The sequence below is a fragment of the Pyrus communis genome, chromosome 2 (genome assembly GCF_963583255.1).
Source record: "Pyrus communis chromosome 2, drPyrComm1.1, whole genome shotgun sequence".
In the NCBI taxonomy this organism is placed as follows: Eukaryota; Viridiplantae; Streptophyta; class Magnoliopsida; order Rosales; family Rosaceae; genus Pyrus; species Pyrus communis.
In genome coordinates this window covers 4,000,573-4,025,663 of record NC_084804.1, presented here as the reverse complement: position 1 = coordinate 4,025,663, position 25,091 = coordinate 4,000,573, and the positions used below count along the sequence as shown (strand labels likewise).

Here is a 25,091-nt window from a genome sequence, read left to right as displayed (position 1 = left end):
TTTAAGCAGATAAACCGAAAACAGCAAAACATCGGGGTTGTTTTCTAACCCGAAAACAGCAATCACAAATTTAGCTAAAGCGGTTGTAAAGGAAGCACTGTAAGCAGAAATAAAATACGCTCCCATATAAGCAAAACGAGTTTGAGCACAGCTCTAAACATAAAAAATACTCGCACGTCTTAGAAAAATACTAGCTCCTGATACATAAAAATTGACACAAAGTAGCAACAACTTGCCAAACCTAAAACAAAATATCCAGGATTGTGGTTGATCTGTCTAGCCGGTAATATTTTGGGACTTGTTGAGAATGACTCCTTCATATTTGACCTGGAACCACTTCATTGCGTCCTCCTTGGTAACCCTGTGCTGAATGCCAACACGCGACTTGCATCTGCGGCGACGTCCCACACGGTACCCTGGGCGCTCTAGAACAACAAAGAAGTCCATACCATAGATACCGGTAGAAGGGTCATACCTGATGAAAGAAAAACAAACTGGTTAGAGATTGGAAATCATACACCGCCTATGTTTGCACATTATATTCAACACGTATCTAAAATAATATCGTTTGTAACACAAAGTCAGCGGTATTAAATTTCTAGAAATTTAACACCGTAGAAAGATATAAACATGATTGAGAACAAATAACTAGGACAAAAAGATGTTCAAAGGGAATCTGAGATAACCACAGGTAGGAGGGCTGGAAAAAAATCCCAAAAATCCCAAACCAAACCGAAAAAATCCCGATCCCAAACCAAAAAAATCCCAAACCAAAATTCCCGAAAATTTCGGTATGTCATCCCGAACCAAACCGAAATTTTCGGTATGGGATTCGGGATTACATCTCCATTTTTTCGGTATTCCCATACCGAATAGAAATAAATATTATATATATATATATATTATTTTTTAATTATAAGAGAATTATTTTTTAATTAATGGTATTGGTAGCCACTAGTGTGATTAATCTTTGTCTCAACTAAATAACTAATGTTTGTTTGTTCAATTTGTTTGTTTCTATATTCCAGTTGTCTCAACTAATGTGATTAATCTTTGGATATTAGTTTCCTGCATACCTAGCCACTAGTGTGATTAATCTTTGGATATTAGTTTCCTGCATACCTAGCCACTAGTGTGATTAATATGTGGATATTAGTTTCCTGCATACCTAGGCAAATCAAGGAAACAAAGGAGCAAAGACCATTATGCATGCATGAACATATCAGTATACATATATTGTATATATATACACGGACAAGGTGGGTACAGGGCATGCAATTAGTTGAGCTCAAATTTTTTTCTTTTGTTTTCGAGTACACAATATAGTTGTTCTTTCAGACATGGGCGCCGCCAAAATTTTCATTTAATTACAACTATGTGGAGGAGGAATCAAAGTTGGAATGTGGGGTGAGATGGCATTAGCCCAAAAACTTTGTGCACAAATGGGTAGTGGGTAGATTGAAACTTAATTTTAGCCCAAAAACATAATATGTCAAATTTTAGCCCAAAAACATAATATGTCAAATTTTAGTCCAAAAGCCCAAAAACATTTCGGGATTCCCGATTTGTCCCGAAATCCCGAAATTATTTCGGGATTCCCGAAAATTTGGTTTGGGATTGGTATTGAATTTGGGATTCCCAAAAATTTCGGTTTGGGAATCGGGACAAGGGTTTCGGTATGGGATCCCATACCGAACCACCCTAGGGCAAGGTAAGCACATCATTCCCAACACGAGGTATATAGTACCTCACGCAAACTTGAAATAATTTTAGTGATGCGAGATAACTAGTGCCTCGTGCAAACCCGAGATAATCCAAATTACATCAAACACTAGCTTTCGCGAAAATGCTATTTTCCGTTCACAAGGATCTATCTCGATTGATACGCAAGGCTGCACAAATTTTCCAGACCATTCATTCTGAAATGTAAACTGAATAGCGGCAGCCTAGTTGTAATCGAATACGTAGTTGGAACTTATTTTAAGAATTCAAAAGTTTATGATCATATCCAAATCCCGTACAAAAGCTAAATAACTTTTCCCAATCTCATAAATTATAATCTAAAGCGCGAACACAAAACCAACCAGAGTACTACATGTCATTCCACAAAATCATCAAACACAATCATTCTGCAAAGACAATTTTAACGAGGGCATATGGCAAGATGAAAATTTTAGAAGCACTAACTTGATTCCGAGATCGATATGTTCCTGAATACCGAAACCAAAGCATCCGGTGTCGCTGAAGTTCCTGCGCAACAGCTCGTATTCCTTGACCTTCAGTCCACTCTCCAAAAGCTGCATTGCCTTATCGCCGCGGACAGTCACGTAGCAGGCAATCTTCTCGTTACGCCTGATCCCGAAGGACCTCACAGTGTACCGAGCTGCACAGAATCACAACTCCCAAATAAATACACGAACAAATAATACAAAAATAACCACACAAAAAATATCAGAGATAATCTAATCTGATCAAATCAAATCTCACCTTTGGAGAAGACAGGGGTCTGGCCACTGAGCTGCTCCAAGACCTAGGGCAAGGGGCAAAATAGGAAATGAAATATCAGTATACGATTGTTGATTTATTTTTGAGTGGGTGGTTGGGGGGAGGTTGAGAAGTAAGTAAAAAGGATAAACCTTGGCGGCTCTGGTGAGACGATCGCCGCTTTCTCCGACGGAGATGTTGAGGACGAGCTTCTGAACCTTGATTTCCCTCATGGGATTCGCCAGCTTGCTCTCCGTCGCCTGATAATTCAATATACAAAAACAACAAATTCATCAGAAATCCATACTACCATGAGAGAGAGAGAGAGTTAGAGAGAGAGAGAGAGGGAGAGTGAAGAGAAAGAGACCATTGTGGGATGAGGAGTGTTGCAGAGAAGGCGGAGCAGCAGCGGAAGTTGGAGAAGATGGAGTACAAATAAGAGGCGATATGAGGGAGCTAGGGTTTTTATTTCTCATTTGGGCTGGGTCGGAACCCTAATTTGACTTCAACCCGACAGTGTTTCGGGTCGGAAGTGAATAATCTAACCCAACACTTTTTTTGGGCTCGTGGATTTTTTCTGGCCCAGCAATAAATGTTTACGTTTTTATTAGAGATAATTTTTCACACACCATCGTTAACTTCTTATGTGTGTCTAAGCATCTCTAAAGAAGATGTCCAATTGGAATGAGAGCCCATCTATTAAAAAAATCAAAAACAAAATTTGGTAGCTACGTCAAATTAGGCAGCAAGGGCCTAGACGTTATTCCATTCCATGTCAAATATGAAGCATCGGTTGGAGAAAGTTTTGTTGCTTTTTGTTACCGTTGAATATCTACTTGGCACTTTTGACATTCTAAAAAGAGTGTGAAAATCACTTCCTTTTTATAACGATATATTTAGAACGGTAAAATAAATTGATATCAAACTCACCATTTACGAAATTCAATCTCTCATTTTTAAGTGAAAACTGTCACCATAGCAAATAGATTAAAAAAACTCGCTTAGTCAATGATTCGAATCCATGATTGCGTGTTTCTTGACATAAAACTGTAAAAAATACGGGCTCGAGTTCATGAGTTTTGTGCTGATACTAGCGTGGCGTGGAGGCAAAGATACCGGAAAACAGAAACAAAACGGTCGCTTTCTCTCCCGGTATGCTTGTTCTCTCAAAGTTACACACAAAAGTCATGCTGCATCACAAGTCTCTGCAACCTACCATTTGAACTGAAAGTGCAGAATTCATGGAAACATGTCTATTCAATTCAATTTAACAAACGGAGTCTACAACAAACAAAGAACGACAATTTTTTCCCTTTGTATTTCACGTCCTAGCTTTTCGTTTTCATATTCGAGCTACAGTTGCGAAAATCTACGCCAAATCCCACAAAAACAATCTAACAACATCACCGGTCACACTGCAAGAAAGCAGCAAATAACTGCACTCCACTAGTTGCCAAGACGGCAACTCATTTAGCGTGAGACCTCTAGTCTTCAGGGCGTGTACGCAGAAACCACAAGAGTTTGTTTTACAAGTGAATGGAAGACCGGAAACAATCCGATTAAAAGCAACATGTCACAATACTCCACACGACGCACGATACACATACAGCCTTGAAACATAATGCAACGGAGGAACCTTGAGATTTCATTCACATCCCTTTGCTAGAACATATTCACACGAAAAAACCATGGAAGTACAAAAGCTATTACCAGACACGCCATTAAGAAGTTGCAAAATGGCTGTTGCCGCCAACATGATACATTCCTCTCCAGTGAATTATTACCGATATCAGCAAGCGTTGCTTCATGCCACTCCTCCATAAATCCGTTATCCCCATGACCGGTAATATTTTGCGCAGTCTCACCACATATTTCACATGTCCTGCATGAATAAAATGAGAAGGGATTTTGCATAAATTGTAACAAAAACAGTTTTAAAATCAACTAGGATTGCTTAGTTGTTGGAAATGAAGACCCTCTCTCTATCCCTCTTCTGCTACCTCGTGAGATTCCTTACCGCTATTCCATGGTGTATTGACTTGAACTATAAACCGGGGTTCCAAACGGAAGAAGAACCATTTTACAAATTAAGTTCTAGACCACCAATTATAAAATAGCAGAAGACATCATCACTTGTGAAACTTACTTTCTCACACAACTAACATTTCAGAGTCGCAACACTTCCACACTGACATGAGATTTGCTAACTTAAAACGCCGAGTTGGAAAACAAAAATGGATTGAAAGGAAGAGTGGTAGTGCAATCTATTGTACAAAATGAAATCTGATAAGTTTTCACTCATACACTTAAAGGAGGTTCAGTTTGTTTCCACATTCCGAAAAGGAAAGAAACCATCGTTCTTCCAGCAAGCAACTAAGTTGAACATTTAGTAACAAGTTGATGAAAACTTGTTTATCGGGAACCATCGTCTGAAGTCCAGATTTTAACGGGCATAAATAAAAATTAAGATCACATACCCAACATTATGAGCTCAGAAACATCAAACACGAGATCCAAAATAAGAAAACCATAGAAACTACAGGCAGTGCTGCCGAGCACAAAGTGCATGAAGCTTAAAGCATATTGTCAAAAGACATGTATTGTTAAAAGGAAACGAGGAAAGAGTTACCTGTTTCCTCTTAGCCTAAACCATGCTTCGGCACAATGACCATGAGCAACGCCAAGCTCATCTTTACACCCACAACCGAGATTAATTAAATCCGCTGTGATAGAACTATTAGCAGTTTCCATTTTTCTCTCCGGTGAGATATCAGAACCTAAATGGCAAATCCTGCAAACCCTTTCCCCATCCCATCTATCACTAAAGCCTTTACCACTCCCACACTTCATATCAATCACACATGAATCCTTTTCTGCTTGAGGCACCTTCTTCTTTGAATCTTCTGCTAATACCTTACTCGACTCCAATTCCTCGACTTTCGCAACCAATCTTATATTATCTCCAACTACGCTCGCAGACTCACCCGAATTAATGACAACAACAGTCTCAGACACATTCCCATCAACCAAATTGTTTGAATTCTTATTAGCTCCTTGCTCAACTTGACTAGGTACCTCATCTCCTTGCTCAACTTGTATAGGTACCTCATCACTACCACGCTGTCCGCACGCCTCCTTATCATTCGGCTTCTCAAGCCCTTCTACCACTGCTTTATCAGACCCCAGCTCACTCCCCAACGTGTCCAAACCTTCATTTTTCCCGTTGACACGAACATCCTCTTCGGATTCAATCACAATGACAGTCTCAACAACCGACCAAACAACAGAATCTTTCGACTTTTCGCTCCCCTTTTGATCAACTCCACCCAACACCTCACTCCTATCCTGCAAATCACATGCCCCGGCATCCATTGCTAAACAAAAGCTCTCTCTAACCTCCAAAGACACCAACTTTCTCACACCCCCAGCAAAACAACACCCAATCCTAAAACTTCACAGAAAAAACACTAACTCCAAGAGTTCACACACAAATCCAATTGAACAACCAACGTTCACATAACATTCTTATCTCTCTAAACCATAAGCAATGTGATAAAAAAGCACTCCATGCGTGTGTATATATAATCTCCAACCATAAAATAATCGATGAATAAACTAAAACAACTAGAAAATCCCAATAGGGAAAAATCCAACCTTTATCCGTACACGCCTGCTCAATCCCAGAAAAGTAGCTGCAAAAAACAGAACTTTAATCCTCAGAAACTAAAATATGGGAACTTTCAGATCTGGGATTTTAATTTTATACGATCTCAACTCCACCAAGTGTGTGATTTAAAATTCTAGGAATTGGGTTTCGATAAAATTATATAGTAGGCACACAGGAAAGAGTAGGAGGTTGGTGAAGAATGTAAACAAAAGATATAAATTGGATAAAAGAACATAGAAAGGTTGAGGGAATGAACAAATAATAACCCTTGAATTTGGATTGGTTGGAAAGTGCAGAGATTTATTTCTTTTTTTGTTGGAGGTGAATGTGCAAAAAATTAATCAAAAAGATTTTTTTTTAATTTGCTAGTTGTGGGAATTTAATGTAGGGAAAAAGATGTTTTTTTTTTATTAAAAGTGAACAATAACAAGAATGTTTTGTTAAAATTCCCTTTAATGTATTCTTATTTAGACAGGAAATTGAATTTTTATTCAGTAATAAATCTAGATCGAGATATCTCAAGTCGATCTTCATGAATAAAACTAACTGCACACGTATGATTAAGGTAAAATTACCCAAATCTAAATCATGACTATAAGTTTATAAATCGCTAAACTATCTGCTACAGATTCTTTTTTCTGTAGACATGCCAAAGTTCCCTTGTCAAGATCTTCAAAACAACTCTCAACATGCCAAAACAACGAGACCAAAAACTGATTATTGCCCAGAAGCTTTCAAGACCAAATGGACAGGAATTCGATTTGGCAGAAATTGCTGAGAGTTGCGTTTTGGATGGGTAAACTGTTGTGTGGTGGCGTTTTGTGCTGTGTCGGACTATTTTTGCCGCGAATTGAGAAACCAGAGGAGTGTACAAGGTGGGAAGGAAGTCTTCAGGTAGATTCAATTGTTTGCGGATTTACTTTCAATGTCTGGTTAGATGTGATGTCTCTTCCTACTGGCAAGGCCAAGTACTCCTGACAATGAGACGTGTATAACTCTTGATGTAGAATTCTGTAGTCAGGTCTCAATGCCTCTTGGCTACTATTTTTGAGGAAAATTTCTTTTGGATCATTTAGGTCAATTTTTCCTTTTTCATTGGGATACCAACAATAAGTCGCTATGTATGGTAGTTAGAGTGATGCTAGATTGACAATAAGATGTGTATAACTCTTGAATCCTATAGTGAGGTCTTACTTCTTGATGAACTTGGATCCAATATTTAAATTATCCATGAAATTGTTGATATTTTCGTTGAAATATCCGAAAAAAATAAGGATTATTATGGAAATACGGGTGAAATGTAAACGTCACCTTTTATTAGTGTGGTATAAGAAAATCAATGAATAATATCGATGATATTGACCGATTCGCTACATAAATCTAGTCGAAACCCCATTGCAAATTTCGAACTTTGGAACCTTTTTTTGAAATTTTTTTTTTCCTCTAATTTTGACTAAATCTGAATGAGTTAATATACCCACCTCATTGCAAATTTTTGTAATTTATGTCGAAGGGAACTGATATCGATATCGATATTTCCATAAATTTGCATATCGATATTTTCACATATATCGATATTTTAAACACGGAAATCTAGGTAAATTTTCCCTTTGTTCTTTTTTTTGGTTTGTTCTTTTTTTGGTTTACAAGTTAAGAACAAGATTCACGATTCGTCATGCCTGGTTAAATTTAGAATAAAAATACTAAAAATGGTGCACTATAGTGAAAATGAATCTCACATTAAAGGTTGAGCTACTCCTCATATTAATAATTGATTTTATGGTGGAACCTCAACTTTCTTTACACCACCAACCCTACCCTATTGACAAAAATATGTTGATGCTCCAAAGCTTCTATCTTCAGTGATAGAAGGCTTTATTTCTCTATTTAAAAATATAAGATATTAGGAGTTGGATTCTTAAATTTGTCATTTTTGTTTGTCAAAGCTTAATTTGTCATTGGCTCAAACTCAAATTATATTACTAGGGTTACAACAAGGGAACTTTAATGAAAAGCTTCCGGTACTGTTTACTTTAACGAAAAATCACATTTTTACACTAAAAAGTCAATCCTAATACTATTTACTTTACCCTTTATTTTATCTTTATCGTTAAAATTCAATGTTTTCAAACTCTTTTCATTAGTTTTCCTTTACAATAATGCATATAAAACTAATAAGCTATGGTGTATTTATCACGAAATATAAGTTCAAAAATATTGCATGTGATTTTTCCTTTGAATATGAAGAAAGTTTTGTTGATTGACTCAAGAATTACAATAGTGGATGTAAGACTTAGCCTGGTTGGAAACTATGCTTTTAAGATTGAATCGTAAATAATATTAGAGCACATTTCAAGGCAAACAGAAATTACGCGATAAACAAAACCTCAAATGCGACCCAAAGTTATAATTTGTTGAATATCGATTAACCAATTGGATGAGCTTACTTTTCTTGGACGGCAAACAACTTCTCTTATTCTTGCTATCAGTCTCTAATTATATATGAAAATTCCTTAACTCAAGGAGGTCAAAGCATAAAATACTTTAATATAAGGTAGCGAGGTAGTGTGATGGGAAATTAGGGGAGTTGATTTGTAGGAAGAGAACTGTTAAGGAGACTCTTTCGAAGTGAATCTCTCTGTCATCTCATAGTTTTACGCTAATTTATGTGCAAATATTATGAAACATTGTGCTAAAAACATGATACGGCAAAGTCCATAGAGAGTATCACTTTCCAAAGAGTCTCATTAGCATTTCTCTTTTAGGAAACAAGTTAAGTAGGATTAGTTATTTTCTTGATGGTGCAAGTTACCTAACTAATTGACAACAATTAGCATTATCATTTGTTTAACTTAGAATTAATCAGACCCTTGTTGTACTTATACGCAAAACAATAAGCATCAATATAAATATATTCTTTAAAAATATATATAAATCAAATATAATTATAATCCTTTGTCCTCATAGCAATAAAGAAACCCATTTGGATGGAGGAATTTGAAAGAAAAGAAATGTAGTGGATTTGAAATTTTGGTCTTTTTTCTTTGTTTTTAGTATAAGTGCATACGTAGATTCTAATCGTTTAAACAAACAATTTTACCTCATAATATTTTATATATTCTCATTTGAAGAAAGAAAATGTATGAAATAATATTAATAGTTCCTAAAGGGACATTTTATGATTAAGATACACAAGGCCCCTGCAATAATTGCAGAGATAACTCAGTCAACTTTGTATGTATCAAAAATATATTATCTCACGCCTTACATGAAACCAGTTCATCGTCGAGTGACGTTTTAATTCAATAATACATTGTCTTGTAAAAAAAAATTTGTACATGACAATACATTATTAAACAAGAGACATCACTTAACGATAAACTCATTTCATGTAAATCTTTCTCTATCTCAACTATTTGATTTTAACTTATGTATGTCCGAAACACTAACGAAACAATAACACGTTGTTATATGTGTTAATTTGCCCGCGTGACTGTGCCTTATACATTCACCTAGGTCCTAGGCCATGAAAATTATACTGGTAGATTATGGGACGGACAAGGATTGTCTACCCTTCCACTTCCGGTGCCTTTCTGTTTGTGTGGTCACGGTTAAGCCACGTCAACATTTTATATTACTATTCATTTTTGTCTTATTATCTCTATAAAAAAATAATATAAAATGTTGACGTGGCTTAACCGTGACCACACAAAACAGGAGGGCACGGGAGGGCACCGGAAGTGGGAGGGCAGACAATCCTCGTCCTTATGGGACCTGTGTAAATCAGACACATGTATACCCTAATTAAGAAAAAGACTATGAACTTGAGAAAGAAAACAAGGAATCACGAGCTGGTGATCAAGTGGTAAAAGGTAGATTACGATGTTTCCTTAAAACCAAAATATGGAGGTTTCGGATTCGAAACCCGCTGCTGGTGTGGAAGCCATTTTTGTGGCCAGAGGAAGGTTGAAATGTTTCTGTGAGTCTTCCTGACCCCCGAAAATGATGGATAACCGTGGCATGCCACCGGTCGTTCCCTTTAAAAAAATTAAAAATTAAAACAAAAGCAAGGCATTAGGCCATTAGCATGTGGTGATGGTGATTTGCCAACCAGTATCCAGAACCAATCTTACTTGGTTGCAACTGACAAAAGTGCATTAAGATTCTTGTCCAAAAAAGGTCTCAATCATTGGTAATTGGGTTGTTCTTTCCCACTTGAATGTGCTGTCTACCATCTGTTTGTGCCACCATTTTAATCACGAAACGGAAAGAAAGAATAGAACTAGTCTTCTTTACTTGATCCGATTCCTAAAATTTCAGGCATTGGATTATGGAGTTTAAGGTGGAATCCGCATGTTTTCCCGTTCTATATCTGTTACTAATAATCACATGGAAAGTTAAGAATTGAAATGGTGCAGACTTGAAATGATTCTAGCACCGATGTTTTAATAAACGCAGAAAAATCAGATTAATTCCAGTTCTCATTTGTAAGTAATCATGTTAGTTTGATTAGGAAAGAACTCTAAGGGAAATTAGCAACTCTATCCCAACAACAAAATGTAAGATTCATTTACAGTTGCACTTTCCTTTTGAACTTAGCTGCGAGAGGGCGGAAAAACGGCCCTGGCGACCTGACCTAATCCACGTCTGCATTTACAGTTTCACTTTAATTCTACAACTCCATATTTTCTTGTCACCGAGGTCCTGAAAGTTCCATGGCTTCAATGATGAAAGACGACTCTTGATGCACATCACTACAAGTCCTGGAGAAATCATGAGCCCTGGCCTCAAAGAGGTTGGTTCCGCCTTGTGATCCCTCTGTATGTCCTGATTGCCCAACAAGGCCTTCCAAAATCTTCAAGACGTCTGACATCTTTGGTCGGAGGATGGGGCTTGATTGAGTGCATTGAAGAGCTAACTCGACACATTGTTCCAGTTCGATTGCATCGAAACATCCTTTAAGATCTCTGTCTACTAGCACTTCGAGCCTTTTCTCCTCATGTAGGGTTCTAACCTGCAAAATTCAACAATCTGTGAAATGTTTGAAAATACACGAAAACAATAGAACAGTGCAAAAATAGGTAATCTGAAAGAATAAATCCAATTTTATGTGGCTTAGAAGTTTCATAAGGATGAATTATATACCGAGAACCAACCCCACGAAGAATGAGACAGACAATTTTACATGAGATAAACAACACGAAAAATACATGTGAAATTATTACTTACCAAATCAAGAATCATTCCCTTCTGAACTTGACCATTTCCAGCATCTAATGCCTTTTGCCCAGTTACGAGTTCCAGAAGCAGTATGCCGAATCCAAAAACATCAGTTTTTTCAGAAGACTGTCCAGTTGAGAGATACTCCGGGGCTATGTGTCCTACAGTGCCCCGCACTGCAGTAGTGACATGTGATTCCCTCCGATCTAACAGCTTGGCAAGACCAAAATCCCCAACCACAGCTTCATAACTTTCGTCAAGTAAAATATTCGCAGCTTTGACATCTCTGTGAATAATTTTTGGATTACACTGTTCATGCAAGTATAGAAGTCCACGGGCTGCCCCAAGGGCAATACACAGTCTTCTGTTCCAATCCAATGACGGTTTTTCTCGACCAGTCTCTGTTGGTAAGAATCAAATCATAAGGAACAACTAACAAAGATGTAAAACGGATCAGCTACTTGGATATACTTTCAAAGTTAACAAGATGAATGTGACATGAACAACTGTTAAACTGCTTGAACCGAGAAAAACATATAGAATGCCTTACTAGTCAAAGTATAGAAATGTGATTGATATTCCTCACGAAGATTAACAATTGGATAGAGATTTTCTCTAATAGAAAGAAAGTAGAGACATATAGCATGCATCAGTATTCTGCAATTAAACCGCAAAATAGTAAAGCAACGTAATGATTTTATGAGAGAGAGAGAGAAAGAGAGATGCACGCAGCGAAATGTAGACGGACCTCTCAAGCGGTCAGCCACACTTCCATTTGGCATAAAAGGATAAATAAGCAACCTCTCGTTTGGAGTCATACAAAATCCATATAAACGTAAAAGGTTTCTATGCAAAGCCAAGCCAATCATTTCAACTTCAGTTTGAAACTGCACTTCTCCGGTGAAATTTGGATCTCTCAGTCTCTTAACTGCTATCATTGTCCCATTTGGAAGACATCCTTTATAAACGACTCCATATCCACCTTGCCCTAGGATGCTTTTGGAACTGAAATTGCCGGTAGCAATCTGCAATTCTCGATAGGAGAACCTCTTCAATTGACTAATATCAAATTCATAATCTTGCTGCACTGCAAATATGAACCAGAGTATGTCATGATATATCCACCATATATTGTGCTCAATAAAATAAGTCAGTGTAGATCAGGAAGTACCATAAGATGTAAGGAGAAGCCGAGATCTGAACCAATGCACCCAAAAAACAAGCAGCATTATGGAAATGACAAATGTACAACTAATGCCTAGAGCAACAGAAAGCACCCATCGGTGGTGACTGCTGACTTTCTGTGGTGAACCTCTCCCTACATGTAAATATGCATGAGCATGAAACCATACCCAAGGAACAGTACAATAAAAAACGGTTTGAGAGGTTGAATTACCGTTTATTGGTTTGGAGACACCAGTGCAGATTTGTGCCGAGTCTGGTGATGAAGGATTGCAAAGAAAGCTATTGCCTGTAACACTGCAGTAAAACAAGAAAATTCTTAGCTGAAGTTAAGGTGTTTAAACAAACCTCATACAGATTGAAATTTTATTACCATCCCACCCTCATTCATTTTTTTTAAAGAACTTTTATTTCCCTCTCTCAAACAATATTTCTGCTGATGGTCTCACCTGTAGCCCTTTGCCTGTATTTTTGGTGTAGGACCACTAAGATTGTTAAACGATAAATCCCTGTGTAATATTGTTGGGAAACAAATATTAGAGTCGCTTTAATCAATACAGAAATAAGAATACACAATTAGAGATGAGAGGAACACATACAAGAATGAAAGACCTGTGAGATCGGCAACAAGTTTTGGAATATGACCACACAACTTATTTCTATTCAGCCTCCTGAAATGCTTGGCATGGAAAAGGTTTCAGATACAAATACATATCACTAGCAAACATGTAGCTAGAAGAAATCAAAATATTAGTATACCATCAATATTGAACCCTACTCACAAGTAACTTAGATGAGTCAAAAGCCCCAAAGAGCTCGGAATGTCTCCAGAAAACTGGTTACCCGAGAGGTCAAGAGTTTGAAGCTCTGAAAGCCACCCTATCTCAGCCGGGATTGGACCAGATAACTGATTGTTTTGTAACAACCTGCAATCATAGAAACCATATATATAAGTTCACAAGTCATAAACTACAAGAACTTAACTTTTGATTTCCCAGGTTAGGAATGCACTTCAAGGTTCACGGGATGGTTACCGTACTTCATTTTCACATTAGCAATCAACAAGATTCAGAGTAAAGTTAGCAAAATATCCTACAACAAGGCCTCCTTACACACTTGTGATTATCTCATTCCAAATGGCGTGTGATTGAACGAATTTATTGTGTTCTACTCATGTTAATTCACAGAAGTGCAAACTCGCACTAAGGCAATTATCTACTTCCCCGGCCTGAAATAATTCGTGGATTTTTCGCTGGACACACCCCATAACTTCATTTTTCAGCATTACTGTGTACTGAACGACACAATGAAGAAGTGCTTGCCACATGATTGAATACAAATCAAATTGAGAATACAGTTGGAGTGGCTTACAGTGTTTGAAGGTGACTCAAGTTCCCAATACTCGGCGAGAGCATCCCAGATAAATTCGTGCTGACCATTGCACTGGCAAAAGTAATAACATTAAACCCCATTTTCGAGTTTAGCCACAAATGCATCCTACGGCTACTAATAGGATAATTCATAGCTTTCAATGGAAACAGACTGTAGAAAACACTCTCGTTTCAACAGATGCTCACAAAAGAAACGTTCTTTGTTTCTTTCTTGTTTAATTGATTTCCAAATAACACAAACGCAATGCACCATTCAATACTTTACACCAATATTTTCCCAGAGCATTTTCTCGAGAAACAAACAGAAACCAATACACAATGGAGAATTACAGGGACACTTACAGGGAGATTACAAAGCCCTCAGTGGAGCAACCAACCATGTTCCAAGTGCAAGGATCAACGGAGTTTATATCCCAACCGGCCATCACAAGCAACTCATCCTTCATATCTCTCTTCACCGACATCAATGCCGCCACTAAAACCCCACCAAAAACAAGAACATCACACACACAATTTCACCATTAAAATTCAAGTAACTCAGCAAATCGAAAAAATGGAACTTGGGTTTTGAATCTCGAGGGGTCGTACCTTCAAAGTTGACACCTTTGGGGGAGAGAAGGCTGTCAGAAGCACTAGCCAATGGCACACACAAACAGAAGAAGCAGAAGCCAAAAAGCAGCTTTTTTACACAGCTGTTTTCCATTTTTAACAGGAAAAGAGAGAAGACAAAAGCAACTTTTTACTAGTGCAAAATGCAGAGATTGAAAGATTTCGTTGATAGAAATTGAGCTCCACCACCACCACCACCACCACCAACTTCTGCTTTTCTCTTTCTTCTTTTCTTTAGTCTCTTCTCGGTTTGGAATCTCTGCTTACTGCTTACCTCGAAAACCGTTGCGAGTGAAATGATTAAAAAAGGAAAAAGATAAAGTTTGGTTTAGGATCGTAAGACCAGGAGGGGAGGGAAACTCGAGATTTGGGAAGCGACAGAGGTTGTCTGCCAAATTGACATGGCTGAGGGCTTCTCTGTGATTGGCTTTGGAAAATTTTCCTAAATCTGATTGTATTCTGACCGTTGGATTTGTATACTTCTTTGTCTTTTACCCTTTAACACACCATTTTTCATTTCTTTTTAAAATATTAATTACCAAATTTCAACTCGCAACGAAATAAATTTAAGATTAAGATCTTATCTATTCGGGATAATTCATCACTTGCTACTTCAATGTTTATTTGGAGAATGCTCAAAGCCTCAAACCGCTACTCCCTCCCTGGCCACTTCAGTGGTAACCAAATTGTTCATTTCGTAAATTATACTCTGATGATACCTCTGCAGAAAGTCAATCAAATAGAGCATTCCTATCGGAAATGCGACGCATAAACCAATAGGAAAGTTGGGGGTGGGAGAGGACGGAGCCATACATTAACGAGACAGCATTACACTAAAAAGTTTGCACAAACAGTAGCGGAAGTAACAATATTTGTCCGGAATTTCAAGTCAGCGAGCCACCACAAACCACCGCAGGACTAAATAAGAAACAACATTAAAGCAGAGGAAACCCATCCAGCAGCAACCAACAACTTTCTCTATTAGGAGAGCCCTCTTTCCTAGCTATATAAATACATTTTTCCAGTTTCCTAGCTTTTCCTCTTCTACTAGCTTTCTTACCAGTCCGGTCCATCTCCGAATATCTTTTACTATCAAACATGTACAGGAACAAAAAGGAATTTTGGGAAAAGGGAGGAAATCATAGAAACGATAGCACATTACATGAAGCCATCCATCCCGCCGCGGTTTGTGTACTCTTCTTGGTAGAGCAACAAAATGACAATCGTCAGCCTTCAATCCGTGGTGATTTACCCACAAAGACAGTAAAACCTTTGTGTCACACATCAACAGAACATATTAACTTATCCACATTTATGTGCCAGCCAGATGCAAGTTCAGACCCATCTGCCGTTTCACATGGTCAGGTATCAACCTATTGATAAGCTCTGGGGTGGCGCCGGACAGCTGCAAGGAGGATTAGGTAATTGTATTTAGGTAAATGATAATAAAGACCCTGATGTGTATTCATGCTTCTTTTTTTTCTTGGACAGGCATGCTCAGGCTCCTTCACCCGATAACATGAAGATTTTTTTTTTTTTTTTTTTTTTTGAAGATGAGGAAAAAAATAACATACCTCCTGCTTGAAATTAAAGAGAGGTGGAAATGGGCGTCCATTTGGAAGACGAGCATTGGGCTCACGAAGTTCATCAAAGAACGAATGTGCACACGCTTCTAGCTGCAAAGACAAAAACGTAACAGTCAAACAGGAGAGCCACAAAACAGAGATGAAAACAGGACAACTCCACATGTAAAACAAGACACGAAAGATAAAACCCTTGAACCAGAAAATTCATTTCTCGGTAGTGACCAAAACTGAACTCATGAGTATTGAGAATCACACGGAAGAGCAAAAACAAACACGGATGGAGTATTCATAAGCGACCATAAAACAAAAATGAATCCTGAAACAATACACAATGACAACCATATGAAATTAAATGAAATGAACTTACAGCTGTGCAGCGAAGGCTTGGTGAGTATTGCAGCAGTCGGGAAGCCAGATCAATTGCCTCTGGAGGCATCCGTTTGTGGAAAACCTAAATCAAGGAAACAAAATGGAAATTTATAAATCCAGTACAAGTATCTTTTTTTATTAAACATCAGAATGGATTTAACAAAAGCAAGATAAAATATGCTTATAATGCAAACTTCTACAAAAAATGCCTCAAGTCCCCAACAGATTATCGCTAAAAGCCAATAGACGAGGATGTTCCTCTACATTAATGTGATCAGTGCAGTAATGGAAGGAAGCACACCAAATACCTTGTGCCAGGGGTGAGCTTTTATCTGGGGGAACCTAAAATCTGTATAATTTGGATTCATACAACGAATTTCTTCACGTGTTGGCGTGCCAAGAACCTGCAAGACATAGTGTCAGATGATGACGCGTGATTATAAGAATTACACAATTTACGCATTGATCACTACTCACCTTGATGATCTCCACAAGCTGGTCCACTGCATTTTCTCCAGGGAACAATGGCTGCAAAACAGTAAGAGTATATATGAGTACATCTGTAGTTGGAACAAAATCACTTAGGCAAACACAATCAACTAATGTCATTGAATGTTATAAAGAGCTACTAACCTGGCCCAGTAGAAGCTCTGCTAGGACACAACCGGCTGACCAGATATCGATTGAAGTTGTATAATCCGTGGCACCAAATATAAGTTCTGGAGCCCGATAGAAACGCGAACATATGTATGATATGTTTGCTTCACCTTTCACCTGCACACAAGGAAAATTTACTATAAGTGAACTAAACCCTACATATAGAGACTGAAATACAAAAAATATTTAAAGCCTGAAGAATTAGTCAACATACCAGCACTTTTGCACTTCCAAAATCACAAAGCTTAACTTGGTGCGTAAGAGGATCAACCTGTCAGAAGCCGAGAGCAACTTTAGAAAATCAGAACCATATACATGGGTATATGCAAGCACGTATGAGACTGTATCTCAACTAAACCATATATTATTCTAAGTAAGAGAAAAAGTGAATAGAATACCAGAAGATTTTGAGGCTTCAGATCCCTATGACAAACTCCGGGAACGCTGTGTATGTAGGCCAGCCCTCTGAAAATCTGGAATGCCTCGCCAAATTAGTGCCACGAAGAATATAAAACAAGTCAACATACGAAAGATGCATTATATTTATATATTACCTGGTACATGTAAAGTTTGACATAGATCAGTGGCATTCTCTGGTTTGCATTGCTGTAATGCTTCAAAACGCGGTACATAGTCTCCGGGACATATTCCATAACCAGATTGAGAAAGAGTTCGTTTTTACTGGTAGTGGAAAAGAAACAGTGCTTCAAAGAAACCACATTTGGATGGTCCATCACACGCATCAATTGAAGTTCCCGGTTCTTATATCTTCTGTCCTGCAACACCTTCTTTATGGCCACTGTCTCGCCGCTTTCCAAGCATTTTGCCTGAGAGAAAAGAATTATCCGCTCCTGACATGACAAATAAACCGGTACCGGGACGCAATACCTGCAAAGATGATATTGTGACATACCTGGAAAACAATTCCAAATGAACCAGTTCCCACAACGCGCTCCGCCATGTAACTAATGGTCTGCAAAAGAAGCATTATACCAAAACAAATCAACTTCCGAAGAGAGGAAACAAACCCGATCAGCTATAAAAACATCTAGATCTCCAAAATTGGATTTACAATTACATTTTCACAATCCAAAACAATCAAGAGGCAAACTTTAGCAACGAAACACAGGCAATAGAGCAAATTCAAAGAATAATAACAACCTGCTTTGGTTCTCCATTTTTGCCTCCAATGGTTGTGGATATGATGTGACCGGTCGGATCGCTACCGTCCACGACGGGAGCAGAAATTTCCTGCACAGCACAAAGTTCAGACTTTGAAGTAAACAAATTGGCCACAAAACATAGGAAATTCACGAATTAGAACCACCAGAAACACACAAAACACGACCGCAGATCACGAAAAAACCCGGAAAACTTCACGAAACAGAATCCCTGAAAATTCACCAAAATCATCGACAAAAATTTTCCCCTTTTTCACAGATCGGCAGGCAATTGTGATGCAGATTAAATAAATGCAAATCAAACCCAAATTATACAAAAGCTTCAGACTTTAATCAAACCCAGTTGATTTATCTCAGTGTGATCTGAGCTAATACTGGAAGTCACTCAAAACACCCCCAGAATTTGAAGAACCCTTGCTCATACCAAAATCCAGATCAGAGAAAAAGAAACAAAACTGCTGCTCAGCTGAGATAGTTTATTCCTTTCGAAACCAAACAAAATATTGAGAAAGTAATGAAGGAGTGAGAGTACCTTATCGTCAGCCATGCTCAGAGAAGAAGGCAGAGGAGAGAGAAAAAGAGAAACAGGAAGATGAGAGAGATAATCAGACTGTATATTCTGCGGGGAAGAAGGAGGAGAAGACCATGGCGGTGGAGGTGGAGGTGGCGGTGGCGGTGGCTGAGAGAGAAGAGGAAGAGGAAGAGGGGAGAGGAATTAGAGGTGTCTGGTGTGGCCAAAAGGAATTAGACGAACAACAACCCCCATGTGATTCCAGCTCTTCTTTCAGTTTTTGCTTCTTCTCTCTCTCCTCTCTTTCTCTCTCTACGCAACGGAGTGGGCCCTCTGGTCTAGTCTTTGCCTCCAATTACGACTTTGCCCCGCCTTTTTCTTTCTGTCGTCCGCCGACGTCGTCAATTGCCCGATTTCTCACCGCCTTTGTCTTTCTTTCACCTTTTCAAATTTCCTCACCCTGCAATTATGCAATTTCCTTTTTCAAATTTTCTTGTCATTTTTTTTGTGGGTTACGTCTTCTTTCTTATCATATGACTAAATAAACGACGAGTTTATCTTATTTGGACACGTCGAAGAAACTTTGGATACTTCGGTTATATTAACAGACGTACACAATTAGTTACATAGTACATAATGATTGTTATTTCATGCCGTTAGTATTAACGGATGTATACAATTAGCATACTTTGTTATATTCATTCATCCTCGCAAAACTTAAATAATAAAATTGTACGTTATGATTATTGTTTTTATCTTTGATCACGTGATTAGATAATTAGTTACGGTGACTATTTTCTCTAATAAAATACACTTAGATGTTCCGTTATATGTACCTACCTATATAAACAACAACTACATGTGAGTTTTCTCCCGCCAATAAAGATCTGTGAACGTGTTTTCCTTGCCTATTTTTATTTTCTTAAATCAAAACAAACAAACAAATAAACCGTAAGAATTACACTAACAATTCCCCATGAATTATTTGTTAATTTGTTATACATGTAAGTTGTGACTGTTGTGGTAAACAGCTAATCCAATCAAATGATATGAACCATCCATGCGTACAAGTTTAGGGCAAACACTCCCAAACATCGACATGTCAAAAAGTACCAGAAGCGCAAGCTTTATGTGCCAAAGGTAAGAGATATTCTATCTTAAACTAAATATAATGCAGATAAAGTGAAAAATTCGAATTCAGACGCCTAATTAAACACAATTTTTTACCAATATTATTATGTCTACGTTCGCATGCTAGTCCAACGTTTTAAACGTTTGTGGCTTCATCCAATGAAAAATTTCAAGTAGCTAGTTTTATGTTTGTTCCGACAATAAGAATTGACAAGATTGCTCACTCCTAGTGTTTGCAACCCTTGTGGTCCGATGGCAACATGGTATGTCGATTTAATTTCAGTGCAACCCAGTTTCCATATAGAATTGTTATTATCTTCTTACATGTGAGTGAGATTAAAGAAAACATCAATATTATATTACTGCTCATAATTTTATCTTTTAACTAACCAAAAAATGTTTTGTTAATGGGTAGTTTATATATTAAAACTGAAAAATAATAATTATGTATTGGTGCTTAGTTGCATGCACCGAAGAAAAATCAATGGTACGTAGGGTTTCTAGACATATTTTTCAGTGTGTCGAGTTATATTTTAGTACACCAATTATAATAATATAATCAATTAAAAATAACAAAAAAAATTCAACCAATTGTATTATGACATTTGATGTATCGAACTGCGTTCTCAGGACATTGAAAAAATTTATTGAATTTATGAAGTTAAATTGAATTGCATATATACCATTGATAAACTCTGGTATGTGGATTAGGCAGTTAATGGTTTGATTGGTATAACTAATACAAAACTTACACAAAATATATAATATAAAAGAAAGAATAATGAAACGAGCAGAGTGATTCACAAGTTGGAAAGCTGAACAATATATCCTATAATTTTTTGAATGTTAGATTGTCTTTTTCGCAGTGTTCAAAGACTAGAGAGATGCATTGACCATTTGCATAAACCTCCATATTTTATTATTCTTTGACCCATTATTCTATTAACCTATGCATTTTCTTATTAAAAATTTCACGCTACTATTATCTATAATCCCAATTCAACACCACTAAAGCACTACATAATCATACAATCTTTACTTCTTGATTAGCCGAAAGAAAAAGGTTTAAAGTTACTATAATATTTTTTAATCTTAATTAATTACTCATAGAACCGTTAGTATTTTGGTTGGCTCCATCTCAACGAGAGAATTTTTAGTATATTGAGAACACAACATGGTAAACTAAGTGTAACAACACTACTTTTTGAAATTTTTATAAGTTTCTAACCAATTGTATCATTACATTTAATGTATCGGACCGTGTATGTAATATATTGGGTTCATCTTTCTTGTCAAATCGAAGACACACATATATATATGCAAGAATAACTCATTCAATTACTACGTAAGAAAAATTATACATACAAGTGGAATTATGGTTCATAAGTAAGTACATAAAATAGGGTGAGTTTCTGCTATCGCCACTAAAATGATGGGTGAATTTTAATGACCGCTACTTATATAAAATAATAGGTTGAGTTTTTACTCACCGACACATCTTTTTAAAACGGTTGTGAGCATCAATACTATATAATAACAATCAACGAGTACTTTTTATTTCATTTTTATGCAAATAACTCATAAAAAAGGCACAACAAAATTGTGGTTCGCATGTAAATTAAAATGATTACATTCATCAAAAGAAAATTGCTTGTTTTTTGGATCATGCATAGTCCAAGTTTAATTTTAGGAACTTTAACGCAAAGTTTTTGGTATTGTTCACTATAACGAAAAACCACATTTTTATATTAAAAAATCAATCATTGTACTATTTAATTTATCTTTTATTTTATATTTATCGTTAAAATTTAAAATTTTCAAATCTTTTTCATTATTATTATTATTTTATAATGAAAATTCCTTTCTTTTTGTTGGACAAGAAGAAAAATGATTTATTTGAATTCACCTTGAAAACACAAACTCCACTTTTGTTTCAGCTCATCTCACAGCCCTGGACATTTTTCTTTACAACTAGTAGCCTAGTCATTAGCCAAAGTGTGAAAAGGGCATGCCCAATCATTTTGTCTGAACAACTGTTTTGACCACTATTACATTTGAATATAATTTTCTAATAGTTTTAGGAACTGTTATAGGCAAACCCTCCCCGGATCCCTTTCACTTAATCCTCTTCATCAAACAATCCGGTTCCTTAAAATTTGATCCAACAAATAAAGTTATTATAATTTTTACAGTAGGCCCCTATTTTTAGCCGTTGGATCAAATTTCAAAGGCTCGAATTGTTTGATAAAAAGGATTAGGTGAAAGGAATCCGAAGAAGATCTTTTTCCGATTCGTACTAACATTATAAACATTGTACTAAAAATATAAAAAAACATAGAGACTATAGCGAGGCACACTTTGAAAAAATCTCCTTAACAAATTTTTTTTTTCGTTAGAACACCACACCAATAATCAAAGCTTAGCTACTAAACGGGGTTGACTGCATGAATCATAGAACGTTACTCTCTTCAGTTTTGCGCCATATTTTGGGTTAGCTCTAAGAACTCTATATCTTTTCTTAAAATCTATTTTCAAGTCTTTATGTGTCTTCCTTTACTCCTTTTACCTTGAGTCTTCGTCCTATAGACTCATCTTCTAACCGAAAAATATGTAGGTCTTTAAGTGTGTTTTCATATTAAAAAGCCATTAGTTTTGTATACTTATTTGATCATAATTTACTAAAATTGTAACTGTTGATATAAGTCAGACTACTTACTTAAAAGTTATTTAGCACTCAAACAAGCTCTTCGTTCGTATGAAATTTGAACGAGTCATCACATAAAAAGTGATTTAAAGGTTTTAAACAAGCAATTCTGGATGAGATTCATATTTCACGAAGAATGTCTTATATTTTAGTGGATATCTGATTCTTGTTCTTAGTAAAATTCTCATTTTTAGACATATTTATCTCGAGTGAAATACGGCAATAGATGATTTTGTTTTATAATCTGTCTTGCATCTGATTTAAGAATTCTTACTATTCTCTTATTCTTATATTACATTTTTATATGTATAATTTTTGGATTCAACGTAAATTTTCTTTGTAATATTCTCACTTTCAACTTTAATAGAATGACCGATCGTATGGATCCAAGTTCAAAAGACCACCACTTGCATTTTAACAGAACTTTATCGACCTGTGACGAAAAATATACAAACATCACCGAAAAAAAAAAAAAAAAAATCTATTACAAAACTATAACAATAACTTTCATCATGGTAATGATTGTGGTTTCATATAAAACTATTTATTTAATGTGTTGGCAAAATAAGACAAACAATTTCAAATTAGTTTCATAGAAATATGAGAAGAAAGTGGGTTAAATAGTTACTACCATAAACTGTAGCGTCGGTCGTCAGTGGAGGAACAGTGTTCACACTTTTGGTCAAAACTGGATAAAATGGCAACTGTGTAGTTAGATGTGTTGGTCGAAGCCTGGTCGGTCGTCGTCGTCTGAACTCTGCGGCCTCTGCTGCTGCTGCTACTGGGGAGCCCACTGCAGTGCCCGTAGGGTACTAGGGCGGATGAATCTCACGGTCCCTAAAGCATCACGTGTCGCGACAGGGAGATGGCTTGATGTTGGGCTTTGACTATACTCAAAGAGATGTGATGGTTTCGAAAAGAAACAGTTATGCCCATGAGGTTACAGCATTTCTGGGATCTGTAAAGTTGATGGGTTGGAGTGCTTGTGGCCCGTGAGCATGAGGCATTGATTGGGCCAACCTGGGCTTGTCTGAGGTTGTTAACTTGCAGGAAGAAGTAGCGTTGATTTGGTGTGGGGATTTGCAGTATTTTGTGGATGCTTGTTTTGCCAATGCAAAAAGAAATCGTTTCCCATTTGATGAAAAAATGGCTGGACCACTGGTGCAAGAGCATATTTAAGAGAAACTCTCAATTTTTAGCAAGTGAACATCGTTAAAAAACTAGTGAAAGCTACTTACTTGGCTTTTAGAGCTTCGACTCAACATACCAAAGGAACATTTTTAGATGGGATGGATGTTGCTGTCAAGATAGCACAAAGCTGCTTCAAACCTAAATAGCACAAAGCTGCACCCAAATTCTAAATAATGAACTATGTTAGTTTGATCCCACAAATGGTACATAGGCAATCTAGGACCAAATACAACCAAACTCAAATCCAAATCTGAACTACATCTGACTTGATCTCTCACAAAGAGAGTATGTAGGAAATATAGTACCAAATTCTAACACAATCTCAAACACAACCAAACACATCCAAATCTAAACTACGCGTGATTTGATCTCTCACAAAGAAAGTATGTAGACAATCTAGTACCAAATTCTAGATGCAACCACGCTCTTCATATTCACCAAATTAAATCCAAACAGAATCTCTAACCAGTTCAAAACTAAATCCAACTCAAACGAATATCTGACATACTCTAGACCAAATTCGCCACAAACGCTTCGAGAGCCAAATCCAAATGGCCATCACCAAAATTCCACTGAATTACGAGTTTCATTCTCTTCAAAAGGGATATACAGGCAACTTAGGATTTCTTCCAAGTGCAGCTACAGTAACAAAACCAAACAAACCACCATTCCCCGCAAATGACGTTTCTTCGTAATCTTAATCAAACGGTGCTTCTCTTTTGGCATCGTTACAAGAAATTGTAAATAACAAATTTTTAATCTTGAATGGGTCCGAACTCAAATAATAAAACCTTGTTCTTTTCAAGCAGTGCTGAAATTGTTCGAAGAAGTGTGTGCTTGAATTACACTAACCACATTTCTCATTGGGAATTTTTGAGAGTTAAGCTACCTACCGGAAAAGGATCCTCGCTGGGGATCCTAGGAATCCCATGATCATAATCGTTTATCGTACATCATGCGATCAGTTTTCGTTAGTTACTATTTATATTTAATTTTAAATTTTGAAATGATTTCTGACCGCACAATGTACGATAAACGATCATGATCACGGGATCCCTAGAATCCCCAGAAAAAGAATCTGACGAACATCCTTTTACCTTGTGGCTCATTCCTCTTGGCCTTTTCTGTTTCCCATTTGAACGACAGGTGAGTGGCTTTAGGATTTAAGGCAGCAGGCAGCAGGCAGCAGCCCATGTATATAAGGCAGC

At 37.0% G+C, this 25,091-nt stretch overlaps 4 protein-coding genes across 4 annotated transcripts; all 4 read right to left on the bottom strand.

Moving 5' to 3' along the window:
• Positions 1–105: 105 nt before the first annotated feature.
• Positions 106–2,965, bottom strand: LOC137726109 (large ribosomal subunit protein uL5-like). Its single transcript, XM_068464979.1, has 5 exons — positions 2,852–2,965; positions 2,637–2,744; positions 2,488–2,530; positions 2,188–2,383; positions 106–475 (listed from the first exon to the last, which is right to left on the bottom strand). The coding sequence occupies exons 1-5, from the start codon at positions 2,852–2,854 to the stop codon at positions 277–279; spliced, it is 549 nt and encodes a 182-aa protein (XP_068321080.1). The 5' UTR covers positions 2,855–2,965; the 3' UTR covers positions 106–276.
• A 1,043-nt stretch (positions 2,966–4,008) lies between these two features.
• On the bottom strand, positions 4,009–6,006 carry LOC137726702 (uncharacterized). Its single transcript, XM_068465637.1, has 2 exons — positions 5,114–6,006; positions 4,009–4,366 (listed from the first exon to the last, which is right to left on the bottom strand). The coding sequence occupies exons 1-2, from the start codon at positions 5,854–5,856 to the stop codon at positions 4,147–4,149; spliced, it is 963 nt and encodes a 320-aa protein (XP_068321738.1). The 5' UTR covers positions 5,857–6,006; the 3' UTR covers positions 4,009–4,146.
• A 4,652-nt stretch (positions 6,007–10,658) lies between these two features.
• LOC137724453 (probable LRR receptor-like serine/threonine-protein kinase At5g45780) lies at positions 10,659–15,231 on the bottom strand. Its single transcript, XM_068463194.1, has 11 exons — positions 14,533–15,231; positions 14,287–14,419; positions 13,925–13,996; positions 13,336–13,479; positions 13,153–13,224; positions 13,003–13,062; positions 12,768–12,850; positions 12,543–12,689; positions 12,120–12,458; positions 11,381–11,772; positions 10,659–11,165 (listed from the first exon to the last, which is right to left on the bottom strand). The coding sequence occupies exons 1-11, from the start codon at positions 14,645–14,647 to the stop codon at positions 10,845–10,847; spliced, it is 1,878 nt and encodes a 625-aa protein (XP_068319295.1). The 5' UTR covers positions 14,648–15,231; the 3' UTR covers positions 10,659–10,844.
• Positions 15,232–15,363: 132 nt separating this feature from the next.
• Positions 15,364–19,231, bottom strand: LOC137724454 (shaggy-related protein kinase eta). The gene is made up of 12 exons (XM_068463196.1): positions 18,879–19,231; positions 18,327–18,416; positions 18,079–18,138; positions 17,720–17,992; positions 17,564–17,638; positions 17,380–17,436; positions 17,142–17,282; positions 16,986–17,036; positions 16,817–16,912; positions 16,507–16,590; positions 16,128–16,229; positions 15,364–15,958 (listed from the first exon to the last, which is right to left on the bottom strand). Exons 1-12 carry the CDS (start codon positions 18,891–18,893, stop codon positions 15,866–15,868), a joined length of 1,137 nt encoding a protein of 378 aa, XP_068319297.1. The 5' UTR covers positions 18,894–19,231; the 3' UTR covers positions 15,364–15,865.
• Between the last annotated feature and the right edge of the window lie 5,860 nt (positions 19,232–25,091).

Excerpts from the sequence above, each read along its gene's own strand:
- LOC137726109 (XM_068464979.1), bottom strand. Across the intron at positions 2,531-2,636 it reads GTCTCACCAGAGCCGCCAAG|GTCTTGGAGCAGCTCAGTGG; the intron begins GTTTATCCTTTT and ends CCCTTGCCCTAG. Across the intron at positions 476-2,187 it reads CATATCGATCTCGGAATCAA|GTATGACCCTTCTACCGGTA; the intron begins GTTAGTGCTTCT and ends TTCTTTCATCAG.
- LOC137726702 (XM_068465637.1), bottom strand. The coding sequence starts at position 5,856 with ATGGATGCCGGGGCATGTGATTTGCAGGATAGGAGTGAGGTGTTGGGT. Across the intron at positions 4,367-5,113 it reads TTTAGGCTAAGAGGAAACAG|GACATGTGAAATATGTGGTG; the intron begins GTAACTCTTTCC and ends TTATTCATGCAG.
- LOC137724453 (XM_068463194.1), bottom strand. The coding sequence starts at position 14,647 with ATGGAAAACAGCTGTGTAAAAAAGCTGCTTTTTGGCTTCTGCTTCTTC. Across the intron at positions 13,063-13,152 it reads CTCACAGGTCTTTCATTCTT|GGATTTATCGTTTAACAATC; the intron begins GTATGTGTTCCT and ends AATATTACACAG. Across the intron at positions 11,166-11,380 it reads AGGGAATGATTCTTGATTTG|GTTAGAACCCTACATGAGGA; the intron begins GTAAGTAATAAT and ends TGAATTTTGCAG.
- LOC137724454 (XM_068463196.1), bottom strand. Across the intron at positions 17,437-17,563 it reads TGAAGCCTCAAAATCTTCTG|GTTGATCCTCTTACGCACCA; the intron begins GTATTCTATTCA and ends GGCTTCTGACAG. Across the intron at positions 15,959-16,127 it reads TCTTTAATTTCAAGCAGGAG|CTGTCCGGCGCCACCCCAGA; the intron begins GTATGTTATTTT and ends TCCTCCTTGCAG.